Genomic DNA, 19,758 nt, shown 5'->3' with positions numbered 1-19,758 from the left:
TATTCCAATCTTAACCAATTTTGACTCAAAATTGCAATTTTGTACCTGCAATATAGCTACGGCCTGTGAAAAGTGGTGTTGCTCCATGGTTGAGGTGGAATAAAGAGCAGCTAGAGGATGATCAAACTTCTGAAGGTAGCTGTTGCTATAACCTCTGTGATCCAGGTCATGACATAAACATGCAATCAGGAGACCTCTTCGCTGGAGAAACAAACAGGCAGAATATGTAGTTCCTGTTTAGACTGATTTTGTACTACAAAGTTTTTTCTTTGCACCATTCAAAACCCTCAAATTATAGTCAAAACACATAAGAACATAAGAACATAAGAACAAGCCAGCTGGATCAGACCAAAGTCCATCTAGTCCAGCTCTCTGCTACTCGCAGTGGCCCACCAGGTGCCTTGAGGAGCTCACATGTAGGATGTGAACGCAATGGCCTTCTGCAGCTGTTGCTCCTGATCACCTGGTCTGTTGAGGCATTTGCAATCTCAGATCAACGAGGATCAAGATTGGTAGCCGTAAATCGACTTCTCCTCCATAAATCTGTCCAAGCCCCTTTTAAAGCTATCCAGGTTAGTGGCCATCACCACCTCCTGTGGCAGCATATTCCAAACACTAATCACACGTTGTGTGAAGAAGTGTTTCCTTTTATTAGTCCTAATTCTTCCCCCCCAGCATTTTCAATGTATTGCCCCTGGTTCTAGTATTGTGAGAAAGAGAGAAAAATTTCTCTCTGTCAACATTTTCTACCCCATGCATAATTTTGTAGACTTCAATCATATCCCCCCTCAGCCACCTCCTCTCCAAACTAAAGAGTCCCAAATGCTGCAGCCTCTCCTCATAGGGAAGGTGCTCCAGTCCCTCAGTCATCCTTGTTGCCCTTCTCTGCACTTTTTCTATCTCCTCAATATCCTTTTTGAGATGTGGCACCAGAACTGGACACAGTAATTCGTATGCTCCATCTACTGCTTTATATAAGGGCATGACAATCTTTGCAGTTTTATTCTCAATTCCTTTTCTAATGATCCCCAGCATAGAGTTTGCCTTTTTTACATCTGCCATGCATTGAGTTGACATTCCCATGGAACTATCAACTAAGACGCCTAAATCCCTTTCCTGGTTTGTGACTGATAGCACTGACCCCTGTAGCGTGTATGTGAAGTTTGGATTTTTTGCCCCTATGTGCATCACTTTACATTTTGCTACATTGAACTGCATTTGCCATTTCTGAGCCCACTCACCTAATTTATCAAGCTCTTCGCAATCCTTTGTGGTTCTCACCACCCTACATAAGTCACCACCCTACATAATCCTTTGTGGTTCTCACCACCCTACATAACACACCTAACAACATGCATTTATGGCTTAGCTTTAACTGGTATGGGCATGTTATAAATGCCAGGCTGAGATGAGTCCAGGACTGAGTACGTGTGAAATAGTCTGTGAAGATTGTGACTGTTGACTCTGGTGGTCAACAATACTCCAGGAGCCCGGCTGCCTGATATCTTTCAAACTGGAGACTGGGTCTTGATGAGTGCAAAAGATGCTCTTTAGAGCTCCACCCCTTTGTAAGGCATAGGGCAACTTATCTTATAACTGGCAGCAGTCACATTGTCACACTGAATTTTCCTATTCCAAATCAATCACTGGCTGTAGTGTAAGAGGATAAAATATGCTTACAAACTTGTTTCATCTTCTAGAATCGAGGATCTAGAACCTGGAGGCATTTCTCATTGGTAACATGTCAGTGTTTATTTAAAAGTTGAAATTATAAAGCAGGCAAAATGAATTCCTGAGCCATATATTTGCATTCAAAAAACGCAAACAACTTTGTACTTTATTTTAAATCAGACACAAAACATTTAATGGTAGCTATACCTTGAATTGTAAATTTCAGTTTCATTAAAACCGTAATGATAAGGGTATCTGACACATCAACTGTTTACTCTCAGATGATTACTAAGAAAATGTACACAATGTCTACTAACCATCCTTATACATAATTCACTTAGGGTTTGGGATATCCAATGATGAACCTCCAGCAAATGGGCATGCCAGACTCACAAAGTGAGTTCTGCATGCCCATTGGTTGGAGGTTTCCACATAGGGCTTGGGAAACAATTGGTGCGTGGGGGAAATATCCCTATCTTGCTTTACTTTCCTTCCCCCCACATCTGGAGTCCATTTTATTTAATTTAAAAATGGGCTTTATGGCTAGTTGATTCATATTCACCAGAGAGACCTTGTATTCATTCCTAAAGCTTAGAATTCAGAAGTTCCTAATACTGACAATATAAATATGAACTGTCCCAAATTCTTCTCTGGCTCTGAGCCATAAACTTTCTGCTTTTTCTTCTTCCTCTCTGTTCCTTTTTCACCTGTGTGCTAGGGAAGGGAAAAGAGACACATAAACTTTCTTTCCACCCACTGGCTATCTAGCTTAGGTGATCAGAGTGATCTTTTTTAGTTAAAATAAGCCAAGCTATTTGCAGGTTAGTAAAAGACCCACAGACATTTGATGCTCCAAGGACTCAGGAGATTCAGCCATGATACTAGTGACTTGTAAAGAAGGTTCCAATTTATCACACATTTTATTTTTTATGTTTCTAAACAGAATGCATAAGAAAATAATTATCAGACTTCAGGTAAATGTTTTGTCTTCATGAACTGCATTGGTTCCTTCTATTTTCAAAGTGATATAAAATATTATATTCTTTCTAAATAGTTTATGGGTTTCATAATGAAAGTTTTGTAAATAGATCAAGAATTTAATCTATTCATATATGGATATGGGAAGTATTTCCACTGATTGCCAGGGAAACCCACATTCAAATCCCCACTCTACCACAGAAACTTGCTGGGTAATCTTGGGCTAGGTTCTGGTGGGTTTTCCGGGCTGTGTGGGCTAGGTTCTGGTGGGTTTTCCGAGTTCTATGTGAAATATTCCCTAGGAATAACCCCACCCTTAGGAATGCTGGGGACTGTTTATCTTGATTAAAACCAAATACAAAATTCAGTTTATTGCCCCCTTTGCCTATGGGAAAGGATATTTAGCCTTGGGCAGTGAAGGACAGAACTTTCCAGCTTTTGTGTAGCAAGAATCAGACAAGCCGATTTGATTTTAAGGAAGAGCACATGTGGAAGAAATATGATTATACGGGGGATGTATGTAACAGGATAAGGGTATGATTATGAATTATGCCGTATGTATTCTTTTTATCTATAAAAGATGAAGGTATTTGACTGGTTGGGTGTGACTCTTTTAGAGAGACCACCCTGTGTGGGGGATTTAATTCTACACAGTAAAAATTATTCTTCTATCTAAAGCCTGATTTTTGGTATTCTTTCCCTACCAGTCTTCCTAAACGTAACTTAGCAGGGCTAGGTATTAGTTCTGGTCCAACATTATACCTCAGGGGAAAATTCTAACAGTTGATCAACCAGTTAATGTATGAAAGGGTATTTTCTTTTATTCATTTTAAGTCAAACTATGTGTTAACTGAATCAGACATGCACCATTTCCTAAAACCCTTTCGGTTTTCACAAACCACTTCCAATTTTATCTATTGCTGTCTTAGGACAACCAACTCTAAGTTGAGCGCTAGTGTTCCAATATTTAGAATTCTTTTACATTGTTAGAATTCCATCTATTTTTCTCGATTGTCACCAGTTCTTTTAGGTTTATATACAGTAGTCATGAATGTATATGCAATCAAGGGTCAGATTCACAACTGATTAAATGAAAAAACTGGTAAGAAAATTACCAGTTTACATTATCTTCTTATCAGGTACAACTTCAAATTCAACCAAATGTGAAATGATGCTATATCTGAGATGCAATTGTCAATAATGAAACAGACTTTCAACTTACTTCTATGTCAGTGAAAAGCTCATGGTTATGCTGTAGGATAGCATACATGCAATGGGCAACTGTAACTGCATGCTTCCAGTTGTGATAGGGAACACGGCGGTAGTTCTTCTTTACAGACATAGTAAAACGGCATAGTTTTTCTAGTTCAAAACTTAAAAGAAAACAAAGTGATGAGACACAAGAAAAGTTTAGAACATTAACCCAAGTATACAAATTATTTAATCTTCCATCAATAAGGTTACAAAAACTCAGAGAAGCACATCCAATTTCAATTCTACTGGGCCCAGTTATTTAGCACCTACTACAAAGTGGGAAGCATTCTTGATGCTAGTAAAATTACTTTCAAAAGCAGGCTATTTTGCAAAACATGAACTAAATGTCATCTCTCCCTCCATGAGAAGTATGATTTTTGAATTTTGCAGAGATATCACATAGTTAAGCACAATGCTACTGACTGATAAATGAATGCCATTCAAAAGATTTTCAAACCACATAGATGAAAAAAATCAAGAAAAATTGTTCCAAAAATGCCACCCCATATGGTGGTAAATGGGAACTTTTCAGAAATCCTTGCCCAGCCGTCAAATTCCTGAAGAAGAGGGGAAGTTCACTAAATAATGACCAAGCCAGAAAGAGAAAAGCAGATGATCTTGAAGCTCTGCTTGGGTATCAGAAGGCTCACTTTAATACACTGGAACAGAGCACTGAAAAAATAGCTTCCTTCGTACTTACTGGCTCCTATCTGCCAGTGTGCTGGAAGACAAAAACTAATTGAACTTGTCCTGCATCCTACCTTGTGTGTTTTATGACAGAGCCCATGCAGCAGAAAGGGATGTTTTCCCTCTGCTTTCCCACATAATTGAATGTAGGCTTGAGAGAGCTCCATTACAGTCTTATGTCCCAGTGGTTAAATTTCACACTCAGAACCTCCTAGGACAGGGGTAGGGAACCTGCGGCTCTCCAGATGTTCAGGAACTACAATTCCCATCAGCCCCTACCAGCATGGCCAATTGGCCATGCTGGTAGGGGCTGATGGGAATTGTAGTTCCTGAACATCTGGAGAGCCGCAGGTTCCCTACCCCTGTCCTAGGACTTATGCTTTGCCATTGTTACCTGCTGGACCTATATTTCTGCATGCTTGTCAAAGTTTAGAAAAGAGTCCAAAACTGAAGTACAATTTTGGTTACTTATTTAAACTACTACAGTTCTGGTGTCCATGTGGCAAACTCACTGCTCACATGGATGTCACTGTTATTTTTGTTGCATTGGACTACTTCACACTTCCACTAGTGAATTCTTGAGAAGCATTCCTTCAGTTCCCAGTAGAGGACAGGAAAGCCCTCACATATGCACAGCTGCATGTCCACATCAGAGCCCCGCAGAGATTTTAATAGTGTGCCTGGAGTCTAAGCTAAAATGTTTTCAGGTAGCTTCTTGGAAGTCTTAATTATTTTAATAAAAACACGCACACACACATATATTTTGAGGGAAAATCTGAGTAGATAAAGGGCACTGATGTGAACCCAAGTTCTATTCCCAAGCTAAAATTACAGATTCATATTTCCCGCCCCACCCCCATCTGTTCACAGCTGGTGTCCAGGCTGAAAGCTCTAATTACCCTTCCTCCACAATATCAGATTCCACATAAAGGCTCAATCCTGAGATCATAGCAGCGCAATCTTCAATCTTCGAACTCCCTTGCCTGCTCCTGCATGTGCAAAATGGGGCAGACTTACATGGCAGGAAAGAGAACTGGTTCTAAGGTAACAAATCAAGTTAAAATTTTGCTAATATATTTCACAATTCAAATTTGAAAGTTTCCAATCATCAGTATGCTTAAATTATTCATTAATACGCTGCCCTTCCCGATGACGGGCTCAGGACAGTTTACAACAGATACATGGATTAAAACATAAATGGTTTGAGTGCTACCCTGATGACACTAAAACCAACAAATTGAGGAAGATGGGAAAAAGAAGGGAAAGGAAGGGAAAAAGAGAGAAAGGGACCAGAAAAGGGATAGGGAAGAGGGTTGGAAAAAGGACAGGGAGACGAGATCTGTTGGAATTACCATTGTTGCCCTCAACCACAGGCCTGGTTGCACAGTGCTGTCTTGCAGGCCCTGCAGAACTATACCAAATCCCACAGGGCCCTGGTCTCATTCAACAGAATATTCCACCAGACAGGGGCCAGAGCTGAAAATGCTCTGGCCCTGGTCAAGGACAGCTGGACATTTTTTGAGCCAGGGACCACCAGTAAGTTGTCCATAAAGGCCTGTTCCGCACATGCAGAATAATCCACTTTCAGTCCACGCTCACAATTGTTTGCAAGTAGATTTTGCTATTCTGCACAGTAAAATCCAGCCTCAAAGTGCATTGAAAGTGGATTGAAAGTGCATTATTCTGCATGTGTGAAAGTGCCCAAAGTGGAGTTCTCTTTTGAAGATATATCTGGGTTATGAGGGCCCCAGACAGAGCTTTAAACATTAGAACTAAAACCTTGAACCTGACTCAGTATTCCATTGGCAACCAATGCAGCTGGCAGAGCACTGGCTGTATATGCTCTCACCACAGGGTCTCAGTGAGGACCCGTACAGCTGCATTTTGCATCAGCTGGAGTTTTTGGGTCAGTCTCAAGGGCAGCCCAGCATAAAGCAAGTTTCAATAGTCTAGACTGGAGGTGATTGTTGCATGGATCACTATAGCTAGGTCAGGGTGTGACAAGTAGAGGATCACTAACCAGTCTGGTAAAGAAAGTAGAACATTAATTTGGCCACTTGCGTGACATGAGCCTCCATAGAGGAGGAGGCATCAGGTATCACACCCAAACTCCTGATGGTTGATAGAGATGTTAATTGGACCCCATCAACTGATGGGAGGTGGCCATTCCCTTCCAAGTCTCCCTGACCCAGCCACAGGATTTCCATTTTTGCTGGATTTAATTTCAGCTGACTCTGCTTCAAATATTTCATTACAGCCTCCTGACAACTGACTAGAATATCTGGGATGGCATCCAGCCAGCCCCCATCAACAGATAGAGCTGGGTGTCATCAATGCACTGGTGACAACCCATCCCAAAACTCTGAACCAAAGGGTAATGGGGTGCCCAGATGTTTAAAAGCTTGGGATCATCCCCTTGTGGGACACCATAAACTAGCAAGTGTTGTGGTGATGTCTTCTCGCCTAGTGCCATCCTCTGTCCCTGGTCCTGGAGAAATCAGCACAGCCACTGAAAGGCAGTCCCACAAACACCAGCACTGGCAAGACAGTGAATCACAAGATCATGGTTGACTGTATCAAATACTGCTGTTAGATCTAACAATAACATCAGCGCCAATTCAGTCAGATCCAGTTGTCTTCAGAGACCATCTCTGAGAGGGACCAGAATCATCTACACCCCATGGCCAGGCTGGAAGCCAGATTGAAATGGGTTCAGTGTCAATCCATCCTCCAGGAAATCCTGGAACTGCTCCATAGCCGCTTTCTCAACTACCTTACCCAGAAAAGCAAAATGGGAAACTGGGCAGTAGTTGGATGGATCATAAAGATCCAGAGATGGCTTCCTTAATAGCAGCCTTACCACTGCCTCTTTCAATCTTCCTGAGAAAACCCCTGAATATAGGGATAGGTTGACTATATTCATCAGGGAGGCCTGCACTGTGTCTCCACTGGCTTTCACCAACCAAGACAGGCATGGGTCTAAGGAACAAGTGGTAGCCTTCACAGCTTCCAGGATCCTATTGACATCAGACTAGGAGAGAAGGCTGAATTGGATCTGAAAATGGTCAAAGGGCCCCCAGGCACTAATTGTATCAAGATTGGTGGGGAGGTTGTGGTGGAAGAGCAGGATGTTATCTGCTAAAAAGCTCACAAATGCCTCACAGCTAATAACCAAATTATTATTATTTGAAGAGCCCTTTGTAAGGGCTGCCAGAGACCAAATTATTTTAAATAACTGCACCGAGTGAGAGCTTGCAGATATGACACTGGCAGCAGTCTTCACTGCCATCTCATAGGCTTTCATTAGCGTCCTATAAGATGTTCTTCCCTTTCATCATGAGTACTCTGCTAAACTTGCTCTAGTTGACTGAGCTCCTGTTTCATCCTTCAGCTCTGGGTTATACCCAGAGACATATCTGGGGGAAATAACACCTGGAGACAACTCACTCTCTGGGACCCCCCCCCCCTCACGGGCCGCACCTGTGCACTGTGCACCTCCGATAGAGAGGGGAGGGCCGGCCTGGTAGCAGCCTCTCCACCTCCATCAGAGGCCCTGCAGGACCTCTGCAAAAGGTGGGGGCAAGCTGACTGCAGCCTACACCCAGCTCAGATTCCGGCAGGATTTGAGCTGGGCGCAGGCTGCAGTCACCCCCTCCGCACTTCCATCAGAGGCCTCACAGGATCTCCAATAAAGGTGGGGAGAGCAAGCCAACTGCAGCCTGCACCCTGGCAGGATCCGAGCTGGGCACAGGCTGCAACTACTCCCTTCCCACTTCCATCAGAGGCCCTGCGGGACCTCCAATAAAGGTGGGGCAGGATCCGAGCTGGGTGCAGGCTGCAGCCACCCCCTCCCCGCTTCCATCAGAGGCCCTGCAGGACCTCTGGTGGGGAGGTGGGGAGGGCAAGCCAACTGCAGCTTGCGTCCAGCTCAGATCCTGGCAGGATCCGAGATGGGCACAGTCTGCAGCTGCCCCCTTGTGCCTGGCTTGTAGGGGGGGAGATGGGCTGTCCAGTTTCCCTCCTTTCCAAGCTGCTCAGAGGGAAGAGCAGCTCAGAAAGGAGGAAACGACTGCTGCTGGAGCTCCAGCAACCCCCATGTAGTTTGTGTTCCTTCCAAGCAGCTCAGAAAGCAGGGAAATAGCCACTGCTGGTGGTGCCGTGGCGGCGGTGCCAGCGGAGGGCGCTGTTGGAAGCACCAGGGGAAGACTCACTGATCACGTGGGGGGGGGGACTTTGCACCCTCCACGTGACCAGATGGCGTGCGGCTGGGGACATTGGGTACCCAATGTCACTGGGTTGATATGCCTCTGGTTATATACCAGAATCTAGTTTGGAGCAGGGGCAAAGAGGACATCAGGGAGCAATCAAAAAGGCTGTGATGATCTATTACTGGCTCATCTAAAGAGTAGCCAGGAGGCATTGGATCCTGCAGAGTGTTCTGGAAATCAACTGGATCTTTAAGTCTCTGTGGGTGAGCATAAATTTGTTCACTGACTATACACCAATTGCTCTAAGAGCTTTAAAATATTTCCAAAACTTTTAGCTAAACCATCAATAATAAGCACATTTATTCAAAACAGTCCACTGATTTTAGTGAAACACTTGCCAATAAGCGTGCTTGCAAATTCAAATATACTCAGATTTTAACAGAGTCAAAATTTAAGCAAGAAGCCACAATTAATTCTACCTTTACATTTTTTGTATATCACTTATCTAATCAAATTATGATACCTATGACAAATAATTATAACTCACATCAGCATCAGTGAAGAGTGTATACTGATTTAAAATACAGAATATTAACAAATGAATGGAGTGCCAACATTAGCATGACACTATTCCCAAAAAGAACTTGGTCTAACGTGTAATGAAAAGTCTTCCAAATTTCAGGAATTAAACATTTCCCATCCATTTCACTAGTGTTTATTCTAGCGCCATGAAGAAATCAATGAAAGACTTTCAGGAGGTCAGTCATTTAGCTTTTCAAAAGCTGACTTATCAAAGAATTGGAACAGAGAAAATAGCTGACATTTTTCAGTAGTCTTCTTTCAAAAGTTAAGTTACAGAAAGGCACCCGAGCTTTAGGCTTCCTTGTGACTTTTGCATTGATTAACTGTGTGCATAAAGTGTCATCAACTGGCAGCTAACTTATGGTGACTCCAGCTTTCAAGACAAGTGAGAAGCAGAGGTGGTTTGTCATTGCTTTCCTCTGCAGAGCCTTCCTTGGTAGCCTCCCTTTCAAGTGCGTCATGACCCTCTTAGCTTCTGACATGTGATGAGATCACGCTATACCATGCCACCTTCTCTCCCACTGACTATCGTAAACATAATCAGAACTTTTAATCAGCTTAATTTGATGGACGTTTTAGTGAGGTTGAGTTATTCATGCATCTGATCTGTTATCCTTCCACATGATTTTAGATACAAAAATCTGATGGTATTCAAAAAGGTCAAAATTACAATTTTATTTAAAACTAACACTAAATAAGAAAAAAAATCTTTACATTTCTATATACAATTAATATAGGCTAGCAGGATAAAAAAAGCATATTTTTGATCCACCCTGTAAACAGCAAGCTGTGTGTGTGTGTGCGCGCGCGCGCGCCATGCCATCAAGTGGCAGCTGACTTGTGGCAGCTGCAGCAAGGGGCTTTCAAGGAAAGCGAGAAGCAGAGGTAGTTTGCCATTTCCTTCCTCTGCAGAGTCTTCTTTGGTGGTTCTCCCTTCCATGTAGTGACCCTGCTTAGCTTCTGAGATCTGATAAGATTGGGCTATATTATGCTGTCTTCCCCTTCGAAACAACAACAGCAAGGAAAAATGCACTGCAATTATGAAATTGGTTGTAGAATGCTCAGCTCAGCATCAGAAAAAAATTGATGTCTTCCATAAAACTTTTGTGGTTAATAAACACTGGTGTGAGTTATAATTGTTTATTGTGATAGGTCTCATAATGAACACTTGCACAAAATATTCCTGAATACAGGATACTTACTGGTCATACTTTAATTATCACAAAAATCCTTCCAGAACTCTTAGCCCACAACAAGCTCAAACTTTCCTATTTCACAGTGCTATAAGCCCGGCTAAAAGTCTGAGAGAGATTCAGTCCTCAATTTAGAAGGAATAAACATGCTTTCCCATATAAAAAGCAACATAAAATATATTATATACAAATCTATAAAATATAATTTTGCTTCTTTAATTTTTTTTCATAATCTCTGTAACCCCCCTTTTTTATACACATCAAAGACAAAATTATTGTCTTCTAAACCAAACACAATCTGAAAAAAGAAGAAAAACTTCCCCAGTTAAAAGCTCTGCGGGGCTCTGAGGCACACATGGAGATCTGCAATAGCCGGAACTGCTCCATTCACTTTAATGTTCCTGATGCTGAAGTGACTGGGACAGTCCTTGCTCATGCACAGTTCCATGCACGTATCGGAGTTCCGCACATGCACAAGAACTGCTGGACTGGGCTAAGGTCCCTTCCACATATACAGAACAATGTACTTTCAATCCACTTTCAATGCATTTTGCAGCTGGATTTTACTGTGTGAAATAGCAAAATCCACTTGCAAATAAATGTGAAAGTGGATTGAAAATGCATTATTCTGCATGTGCGGAAGAGGCCTTAATGTTTTAAAGGTATGCAGTACTTAAGTGCAGTTGATTACATGGGTAGCTCACACATATCAACAGGTTTCTACGCATGTGAGTTGACCACACAAAGATAAACACTTCAGGGCTGCAATCTCTTGCCTCTCCAGCACTTTGTGAAGCATGAGCAAGGAGATCCAGTATGCCAGCTGCACATGTTCATTGTGCTGCTGGAGAGGTGAGAGGGTGTATCAGTAGAGTCACTAGAGTGAAGGAAGGATTCAGCTTCCAGTGTACATAAAGGCCTTCAAATTCTGAACAGCAATCTAGCTGCTGATTCAGGCATTTGTCTTTATCCTTCTTTCTCCTTCATAAACATACAAAGGAAATGAGCCTTCCCCAAAACTTCAGCATAAAATAACAGTATACGCATACAGCATATGTGCATGGTTCAAGAAACATGGTTCTGCTCCTTTGCCTAGATGGCATTAGATTCCATAGACTAGCGCTATTAATGTTATTGCACAATATCTGCAATGATCTAATAACAATTAGTACCTGGCATTCTGTCTCCAAACATAAAATTACTACCATAAGAACTTAATACATTCTTCAACACAAGTTCTTGCTAAGACTGGGCTAAGTCCAATGAACATGTCTCCTTTGCATTATTATTTGAGTCTGCAAACATACATTGAGCACTAAAAATATATATATAATAGTGGTAATTTTTCTGCTCAGTGTGATAAAAGTTGAATGGGTAACATGAAAGCCTTTTTCTGAAAATTAACAGAAAGGACTCAGGGTGGGGTGGGGGCAGTGGTGGATTCAGCAGGTTTGCACCACTTTGGCAGAACCGGTTGTTAAAATGGTGCTTGTAAACAATCAGTTGTTAAATTATTTGAATCACATCACCAGAACCGGTTGTTAAATTATTTGAATCCCACCACTGGGTGGGGCCCTTGCTGATAGCAGCCATTTATCATATCTATAATTCTGGAGCAGAGGCATAGCTGGGCCATACTGCGCCCGGTGCGCACTCTGCGTTTTCACACACATACCCCGCGGCGCCTTGCCACACATACTTACCTTAGTTCAGCCTGAAAGTGGAGGCTGGAAAAAGCGGCCTGTTCACTTGAGGCTGAAAATGGCCTCGTGGGAACTTCACTTCCCAGGAGACCTTGGAGCTCGCAAGGTATCTTGGGAAGTGTAGTTCCCACCAGGCCGTTTTCAGCCTCAAGTAAACAGGCCGCTTTTCCAGCCTCCACTTTCATGCTGAACTAAGGTAAGTGTGTGTGAGGGTAGGGTGGGCGGGGAGCAATTTTCCGACACCGCCCCCCCCCCCCGGCACGCGCCTGGTACAATACATACCCACCTTTCCCCTGGTAGCTCCACCTCTGTTGTGGAGTGTATACTATATATGAGAGATGGAAAAAAATCTCTCGTACACATACACACCATCATCAAAATAGATCAAGATATCTTTACTATGTGCTTCAAATCCTGATGGGTATAGCAAAGATGGTTTTGGCATCTTTATCCCTGATTGCATTGAATGATCTGGTAGCAACATAGGATCAGTGTGACCAAAAGAAGGAAATTCTTAGCTGGTTTTTCTAATTCTGTAATAGAAATCAACTATTCTCCAAATATTTCATATAACAGCAGTCTAATATCTACTTTTCCAAAACATATTTTGCATTATGTACATATAAATTGACATCTGACACCCTGAATGGAAAACCCCTTTAAAGAATTCATCGCAATCTAATCTGGAAGCACTACATATTAATTTCTATCACTGCACATGAAAGATAGCTCTTTACAGAAAGAAGGATAATAGTGGTATAACAGAAGTTCCTCTTCAAACAGAACTCACATTTATAGTAGATCATGTCTAAACAATAGAAGAATTAGAGAACTGGAAGCAGAATCCTTTAAATACAAAAAATCCTATATAGGCAAAGCACTGTTCATTGGTTAACAACTAAAAACAAACAAAAAAACCATTTTGAATAGTTGACTTCATACCAGCCTTTCCCACAACATTGATGGACCATATGGATAAAAATGGTTGGCCAGAAATCTTCGTAGGGGCTGATATCAAAGTGGTACCTGTTTTAAAAATAAAATTGGTTATAACAGGACACCTGCATGCATTTTGATGCCTTAATAAAAATGCATTTATTTCTGATTAATTCCTACTTTTGTGCTTCTTGACCTGTTAAACGATCACCAGTGTGGTATAGTGCTTAGAGCACTGGACTAGCATCTGGGAGGCCAAATTTCAAATCCCCACTCTGCTATAGAATCTTGCTCGGGCAGTCACATACATTCAGCCAACCCTACTTCACAGGGCTGTCATGAGGATAAAATGAAGGAAATGAAAATGATCAAAGCTGCTTTGCATCCCCCATTATTGAGAAAGGTATAACATAGCTGTGGCTATGCTAAACTCCGCTGCTTCGTGTTGATGTGTTTGGGGCTGTGTAGGGATGGGTGGAGGAAGGGGAAAGTGAGGATGGGGTATGAGTAAGAAATTGTATGAGTATGATGTATTGTATGAAATTGTATGAGTATGATGTATGAGTCTGAAATTGTGTGCATCGAGGAATGCGGCTGTAAATTTTGTTGTGCGTGCACAATGACAATAAAATGCTTATGCTTATGCTTAACATAACAGAAGTCAATAAATAAATTTAGACTGTTTCTTGAATGTCACAATGGGTTTCATGCACTCTGTCCAATAAAAAACATAACTCACTTCAACATTGTAATGACTGGGTCAAGAAAATGCTCACTACACTATGCCTTTAGGAGAAATGGCAAACAGGTTTGAATACCAGTTTTCTGTCATCTTCCACTTACTAGAATGAGTACACTATGCTTCACAATTTGTTACTTACTCTTTTTGAATACTTCAACAGTTATTTGGTCCCTTGTTTTCCTTTCAGTACAGGGTGTTCTTTATCAAGAATACCCCAGAATGTTAGCCTATGTGCATATAAATATTTTGTAGTTATCCTGATACGTTTTACAATATGGCTGTCACTGAGTGGCAGGTAAAATTTTGCATAGTGTTCCAGTCTTTTAATTATCCTCTTTTATTTTATACATTGTAGCTTCTAAAGCATCACCTGCAAAGTTGGTAGTGGGAGGAGTAGCGGGACTATTTGACCTTTTCCTTGATTTCCCCACTGAAAACTGTCACTGCCTCAATGTATGTGTACCCATATTTTTTCTGCTGGCACCACACCAGATAGAGGGAGGGAATGATTTTCAGCCAGAAAACAGTATAAGGGGAAAAGGTTAAATTCCTCCTCTCTCCCACTTTACACTGCAGTCCTAATATCAGTACTGCATTTTTTAAAAATCTACAAATGAAGACTATGAATTATCTGTAGCATATTGTTTTGCCTTAAGTCCAGCATTTTCAACAGACTGTTTTATGGTTGAACTAATTTGATATGCACTTTGCTGTTAAAATCCATTGGAAGAAATATTATTTCCTGCAGTAGATTCCTCAATATCTTGCAGTTGTCTGCTCAAGCAGAAGTCCCTGAACTTGGAACTCCAGCTCCTGTTGGTAAGAGCAGATAAATTCCCATGGGGAATATTTCAAGAAAGGAAATTCACAAGGGGAAAAGCCCTCCAAAGTATCTGAAGAGCTATAATGACTGTAGGATAACCAAGACTGACCTCTGGAAGCTTGCATACTTTAATTAAATAAAGTAAATGATAACATTGATGATACTGACATGAATTATTGATAAATATATTGTATCAGTGTGTTAACGGCAAGATCAGGGGAATAGAACGAAAAACGAATTATAGCATTGCACACCAAAGCTGCATGAATGTAATTCGTGTGTGTGTGTGTGTGTGTGTGTGTGTGTGTGTGTGTGTGTGTGTGTGTGTGTGTGTGTGTTAACTGTAGGGTTGGGGGTCCATAACTTGGGCCCCCCTGAACCAAACTGCACCAAACCTGGGGTGCATGATCAGAACAGTATTCCGATACCTTTAAAAATGCGCCCCCTGCAGGCACCCCAGGATTTTTGCCCAAGATTCTGTGGTTTGCATTGAATTTTTCCAATTGCTTTCAATGGGGGAATTCCTGGGGTGCCTGCAGGAGGCGCATTTTTAAAGGTATCATCACCAAACTTTCAGAGTGTCTTCAAGATGCTGTTCTGATCATGCACCCCATGTTTGGTGCAGTTTGGTTCAGGGGGGCCCAAGTTATGGCCCCACAAACAGGTGGCCCATTATCACCCATATTTTCCAATGGGAGTCAATGGGTGATAATGGACCACCTGTTTGAGGGTCCTGAAAGGAACCAGCAAACTTTGATGAACTTTGCGTGGCTGGGGATTAGTTCTGTGTACATCAGGTTCACATTCCAATGGATGCCCACAGAATTTTCCCCTTCCACGTAAACTTTAGCCAAGCTGGCTGGTTCCTTTAAGGAGACTCACACCAGCAGCTATTTTCTCAATTAGGAGATGGCACATAGAAGTTTATTTTAGCCCTGCAGCAGTAAGAATGAGTCACTTTGGGAATGCATGATGGAATCATGGTTTCCAGCAGAGGCATTTCTAGATTGGATGCACAACATGCTCCTTTTTGTCAGATTCATTGTTCACAGAGGAAATAAATAGAGATCTCTGTTAAGGGAAGGAAAAGTAGGCACAGATCATTTCTGTTATGCTGTAGCACTGGAAAAAACAAAAATACCTTCCCAGATGACAGACCTTTTTTTAATATGGCTCAACCATGTTAGGTTTCTTTGCTCATGCTTGCAGTGAAGTGCTGAAGCAGTTTAGGTTTACCTCCACATGACATCTTTTTGTTGACTTCTAATCCAGAAAGGTGCACAGGTTGTACTGATGGATCAGAATAAATGACTGTGATCAAGGGCACGTGTATACTAAAACTTCCATTTCAAAATGGAAGATAGTGCTTCACAGTTATGTTGGACACCCTCCCTTGCCATTTATAATCACAAGAGACTTATTTTTGTAAGCAAATTATTACAGATCTCAGCCAATATTTTAAAACTGTCAACATATCAAACATAGATAGTAAACATAGTATTTTTTCCTATAAGACTCATGAACATATGAAGCTGCCTTATATTGAGATAGACTATTGGTCTGTAGTCTAGGTCAGTACTGTCTACTCTGACTAGCAGCAGCTCATCAGGATCTCAAGCACAGTTCTTTCATAGCACCTACTACCAGATCCTTTTAACTGATGATGTCAAGGATTGTACATATGACTGAGCCACAGCCCCTCTCTTTTCATCAACCTCTTTCAATAAAAAAGAAAAACCAATGTAATACTATATAGTAAATAATATTTTTAACATTTCTCATTCCATGAGGTTATGACAGTTGTAGCTGCTTTTTATATTTAGCAGTGTGAAACTTCCTCCAAACTAGAGAAAATTCCATCATTGTATAACCCTCTAGAGTCAAGTAACTCTCCTCTTAATGGAACTAAAAGGAGCATACATATAAACACATCAGAGGCATTTTTCAATTTATTATACATTCACCGAGACTGGAAAATTGACTTGCTAAGCATGTATACTAGAGTTACTTACTAAGTGATACTATTTTTCTGGAAAGATATGAACAGGAATTCCTGCATACTGAAAATACATGTTATCATTCCTTCTTGCCAAAAAGGGAGATCTCATTCTATTTCTATTGCAGCCTGTTGCTTCCTACACAAAATATCAATAATCTACACTAATTAAGGGAATTACATAATGGCAGGCCTTGTAAAGTGCAATGTTTTTGGAAAGGCCCATCAACTTTGATTGGACTGTTACACTGCAGATTTCTCCAAGCTAGCTAATTATCTTCATTCATATAGCCACCTTTCATTCATGCAGGTGGAAATGGATAAAAGATGAATTTTTGAACCCTTATGAATGCTTAGGAACCATATTATGGTAAACATGCACAGCTCAACAGTTGTCCAGTATATAGTTAATCTAGTTAATGGGTTGTTCATCAATGAAGCAGAAATGGTGCTGAATATCGGCTTTCTTCATTATCTTTAATTTTAACCTTTCCATCTATAATGGATACACTCTCTGTGCTGCTCTATTCCACACATATTTCCCTTGGCTTGTCTCTTGCTTCGCATAAGTTCACAAAGTGAACAGAATACTAGAACTCAAGAGATTCAAAGAGAAAATGTCAATTAGCTTGTGGAAACAACATATAAAGAAGGTATATAGGATGCTTCCTCAGTGTTTCAGAGGTAAAAATACCTGCTATATTGGGATGAAAATGTATTTCTACTGGGAGCTGACCAGTCAAATGCAAGTGGCCACAGCTTTTGAGAAGAGAGAGGAATGGACAGAACAACCTAATGAGGAGGTACCCAGAGAACCCTTGTTCAAGCAACCACACATTAAATGCATTTTGGATCAAAGCATACAACACAGGAAGGCCCATAGCAGTAACTTTACACCATTATGCTAACCCATTTAGCAATTTAGGTATCAGTCAATTTATTAACATGGTCATTAACTAGGGAGTTCCCATGACAACACAGTGAAATCTATATTAGTTAAAATTTTTGCATTACATCTAATGTGTATCGCAAAAACAGTTAAAAGTTAGTCATTAATCTTTTCCCATCGGATGGGGGCTTGGCTTGATTGACTTGGGGCTACTTTTGGGGGGGAAGAGGGGTGGCTACGGGCTGGCGGAAGGCTGATGGGTGCTTGGACTCCAGTCCAAGCACCCATTGGCCCTCCCCCACCACGCTTAGTTAATTTCTGCAGGCAGCTTCCCAAGCCCCAATCCGGATGGGGGGTTTCTGGCAGCTGCCATAAGGCGACTTTGGGGAGTGGAAGGGGTGGCTGAAGCGTGCGGGGAAGGCCGATGGGTGCTTGGACTCCAGTCCAAGCACCCATCGCCCTCCTCGCCACAATACTACCTCAGCTTCAAGCCCGACCCGGATCGGGATCGGGCTTGGCAGCTGCCGCAAAGCGGCGACTTGGGGAGGGAAGGGGTGGCTTGGCCACCCGCAACTTCAAGCCGCCGCCGCCGGAGGGGGTGGTTTTTTGTCCCCCCCACCGCAATCCTTCCAGATGGAAGGAAGCGGCTGGGGAGGGTGCCGCCGGCTGCCGCCGCCTGCCTGCTGCTTTGAAGTTTTTTCCCCTGTCTGGCTCGGCAAGCCACCGCTCGGGGGAAGGGCCCGATCCGAACTACTGGCTTTCGGATCGGGCATTGTTCAGAGAGGGCAGGGTCAGACCCTTGGCAGTCTGAAACTCTCTGAACTGGCGGATCTCGGCCAAACTGCAGTTCGGCCGGATCCGATCCGCCAACTCTAGTTAACTGTTAATAATCATACATCAACGTGAATTATTGATGACAACAAATCTGAACACCATTTAAATAGTAACATTTTAAAACAACCCATCAGAACACAATCCAAACATTCTACATTGTATTTTATCTCTTCATTCAATATCACATTTTCCATTCAACATCTATAAAGTCATGTTGAGGCTCAGAATGGCAGAATTACTTGTCTTATTATTATTAATTGTTCCTGCATCATAACTGTTTGCAGCAGGTGTTCCATTTCTCTTTCATTGGATTCAATAAAAATATTTGGGTAAGTTGGATACCCTGCATTGCACAGTCAGTATGTTAGATCAGAAAACAGCTATTCTGTTCATACAACTGATTAAGTACATTTTCAAGTTCTTTTCTTATATTTAAAAAGACAAATAATCTACATATCTATCAATGACATGCAACTCCCATCTGCAGATACCAAAGTTCATGATATGGAACTATATGGACGCTAAATGAAAAGTTTAAAAAAAATGTGTGCGGGGGGTGGGGGTTTGAAGTCTTCCCAATGTAAAGAACAGAACTATCTGCAGCACATATGCAAACAACTATCTTACTGGTTAAAGTTGCGTCTGCTCGGCCCCTAAAATCTGAACTAATACCCAGCTGCAGAACAGGTAGACACCAGGAGCCACTGCAGGGCCATCCATCATGGTGGCAGATGCCAGGAACCTCTCTGGGCCTGGCAACAGAGGCAGACACTTGGAAACACTATGGGCTTGGAGCGGCACCAAAGCACCACTGCCAGCACAGCCAGGTCGAGCCTGGAATTGTGCAGGCTTGACAGTGGGCAGAAAAGGAGATGGGATCCCTTCCTGTGAGTTCCACAGGCCCCACTTGTCATATCTATAAATGAAAAATACGTTTTTACTGAAAATGTAACTTTAAGATGCATATATTTTAATGTCAACCTGCTGGAATGTTTCACCTGCTACCTGCTAAGATGTGGAACTCTCTTCCTCAAGAAGCAAGTTGGTACCATTTTTGCTGCACTTTTGGAGAAATTTGATTTTTTTAAAGTCTTTGAAATGGTGCAATAACTGAATGATGGGCCATCTGCTTTAGTTGCTCCCTATGACTGTTTTAGGATATTTTAAATTTTTCTTTTAAAAAATATTACTATGAGTTGACTGAGGAGAGCTGTTTGGGGCCAGAAGTTAGTAGAATAATCTAATTAATCAATTATTGCCAG

At 41.8% G+C, this 19,758-nt stretch overlaps 1 protein-coding gene across 2 annotated transcripts in view; it reads right to left on the bottom strand.

The window, feature by feature from the left end:
- Positions 1 to 19,758, bottom strand: part of PDE10A (phosphodiesterase 10A) — a 243,516-nt gene that overhangs the window by 25,161 nt on the left and 198,597 nt on the right. Inside the window, exons 15-18 of one of the 2 annotated variants that reach the window (XM_048487546.1) lie at positions 13,219 to 13,302; positions 5,490 to 5,579; positions 3,872 to 4,022; positions 46 to 201 (exon numbers count right to left, since the gene is read on the bottom strand). In XM_048487546.1, the coding sequence (XP_048343503.1) occupies positions 46 to 201; positions 3,872 to 4,022; positions 5,490 to 5,579; positions 13,219 to 13,302 (481 nt within the window). The remainder of the gene's footprint in view (positions 1 to 45; positions 202 to 3,871; positions 4,023 to 5,489; positions 5,580 to 13,218; positions 13,303 to 19,758) is intronic. The other variant, XM_048487553.1, reaches the window with a different exon arrangement.

This window comes from Sphaerodactylus townsendi, linkage group LG01 (assembly GCF_021028975.2).
Source record: "Sphaerodactylus townsendi isolate TG3544 linkage group LG01, MPM_Stown_v2.3, whole genome shotgun sequence".
Lineage (NCBI taxonomy): Eukaryota > Metazoa > Chordata > Lepidosauria > Squamata > Sphaerodactylidae > Sphaerodactylus > Sphaerodactylus townsendi.
The sequence above is the reverse complement of the archived record's forward strand: the minus strand, read 5'-3'. Positions and strand labels throughout refer to the sequence as shown.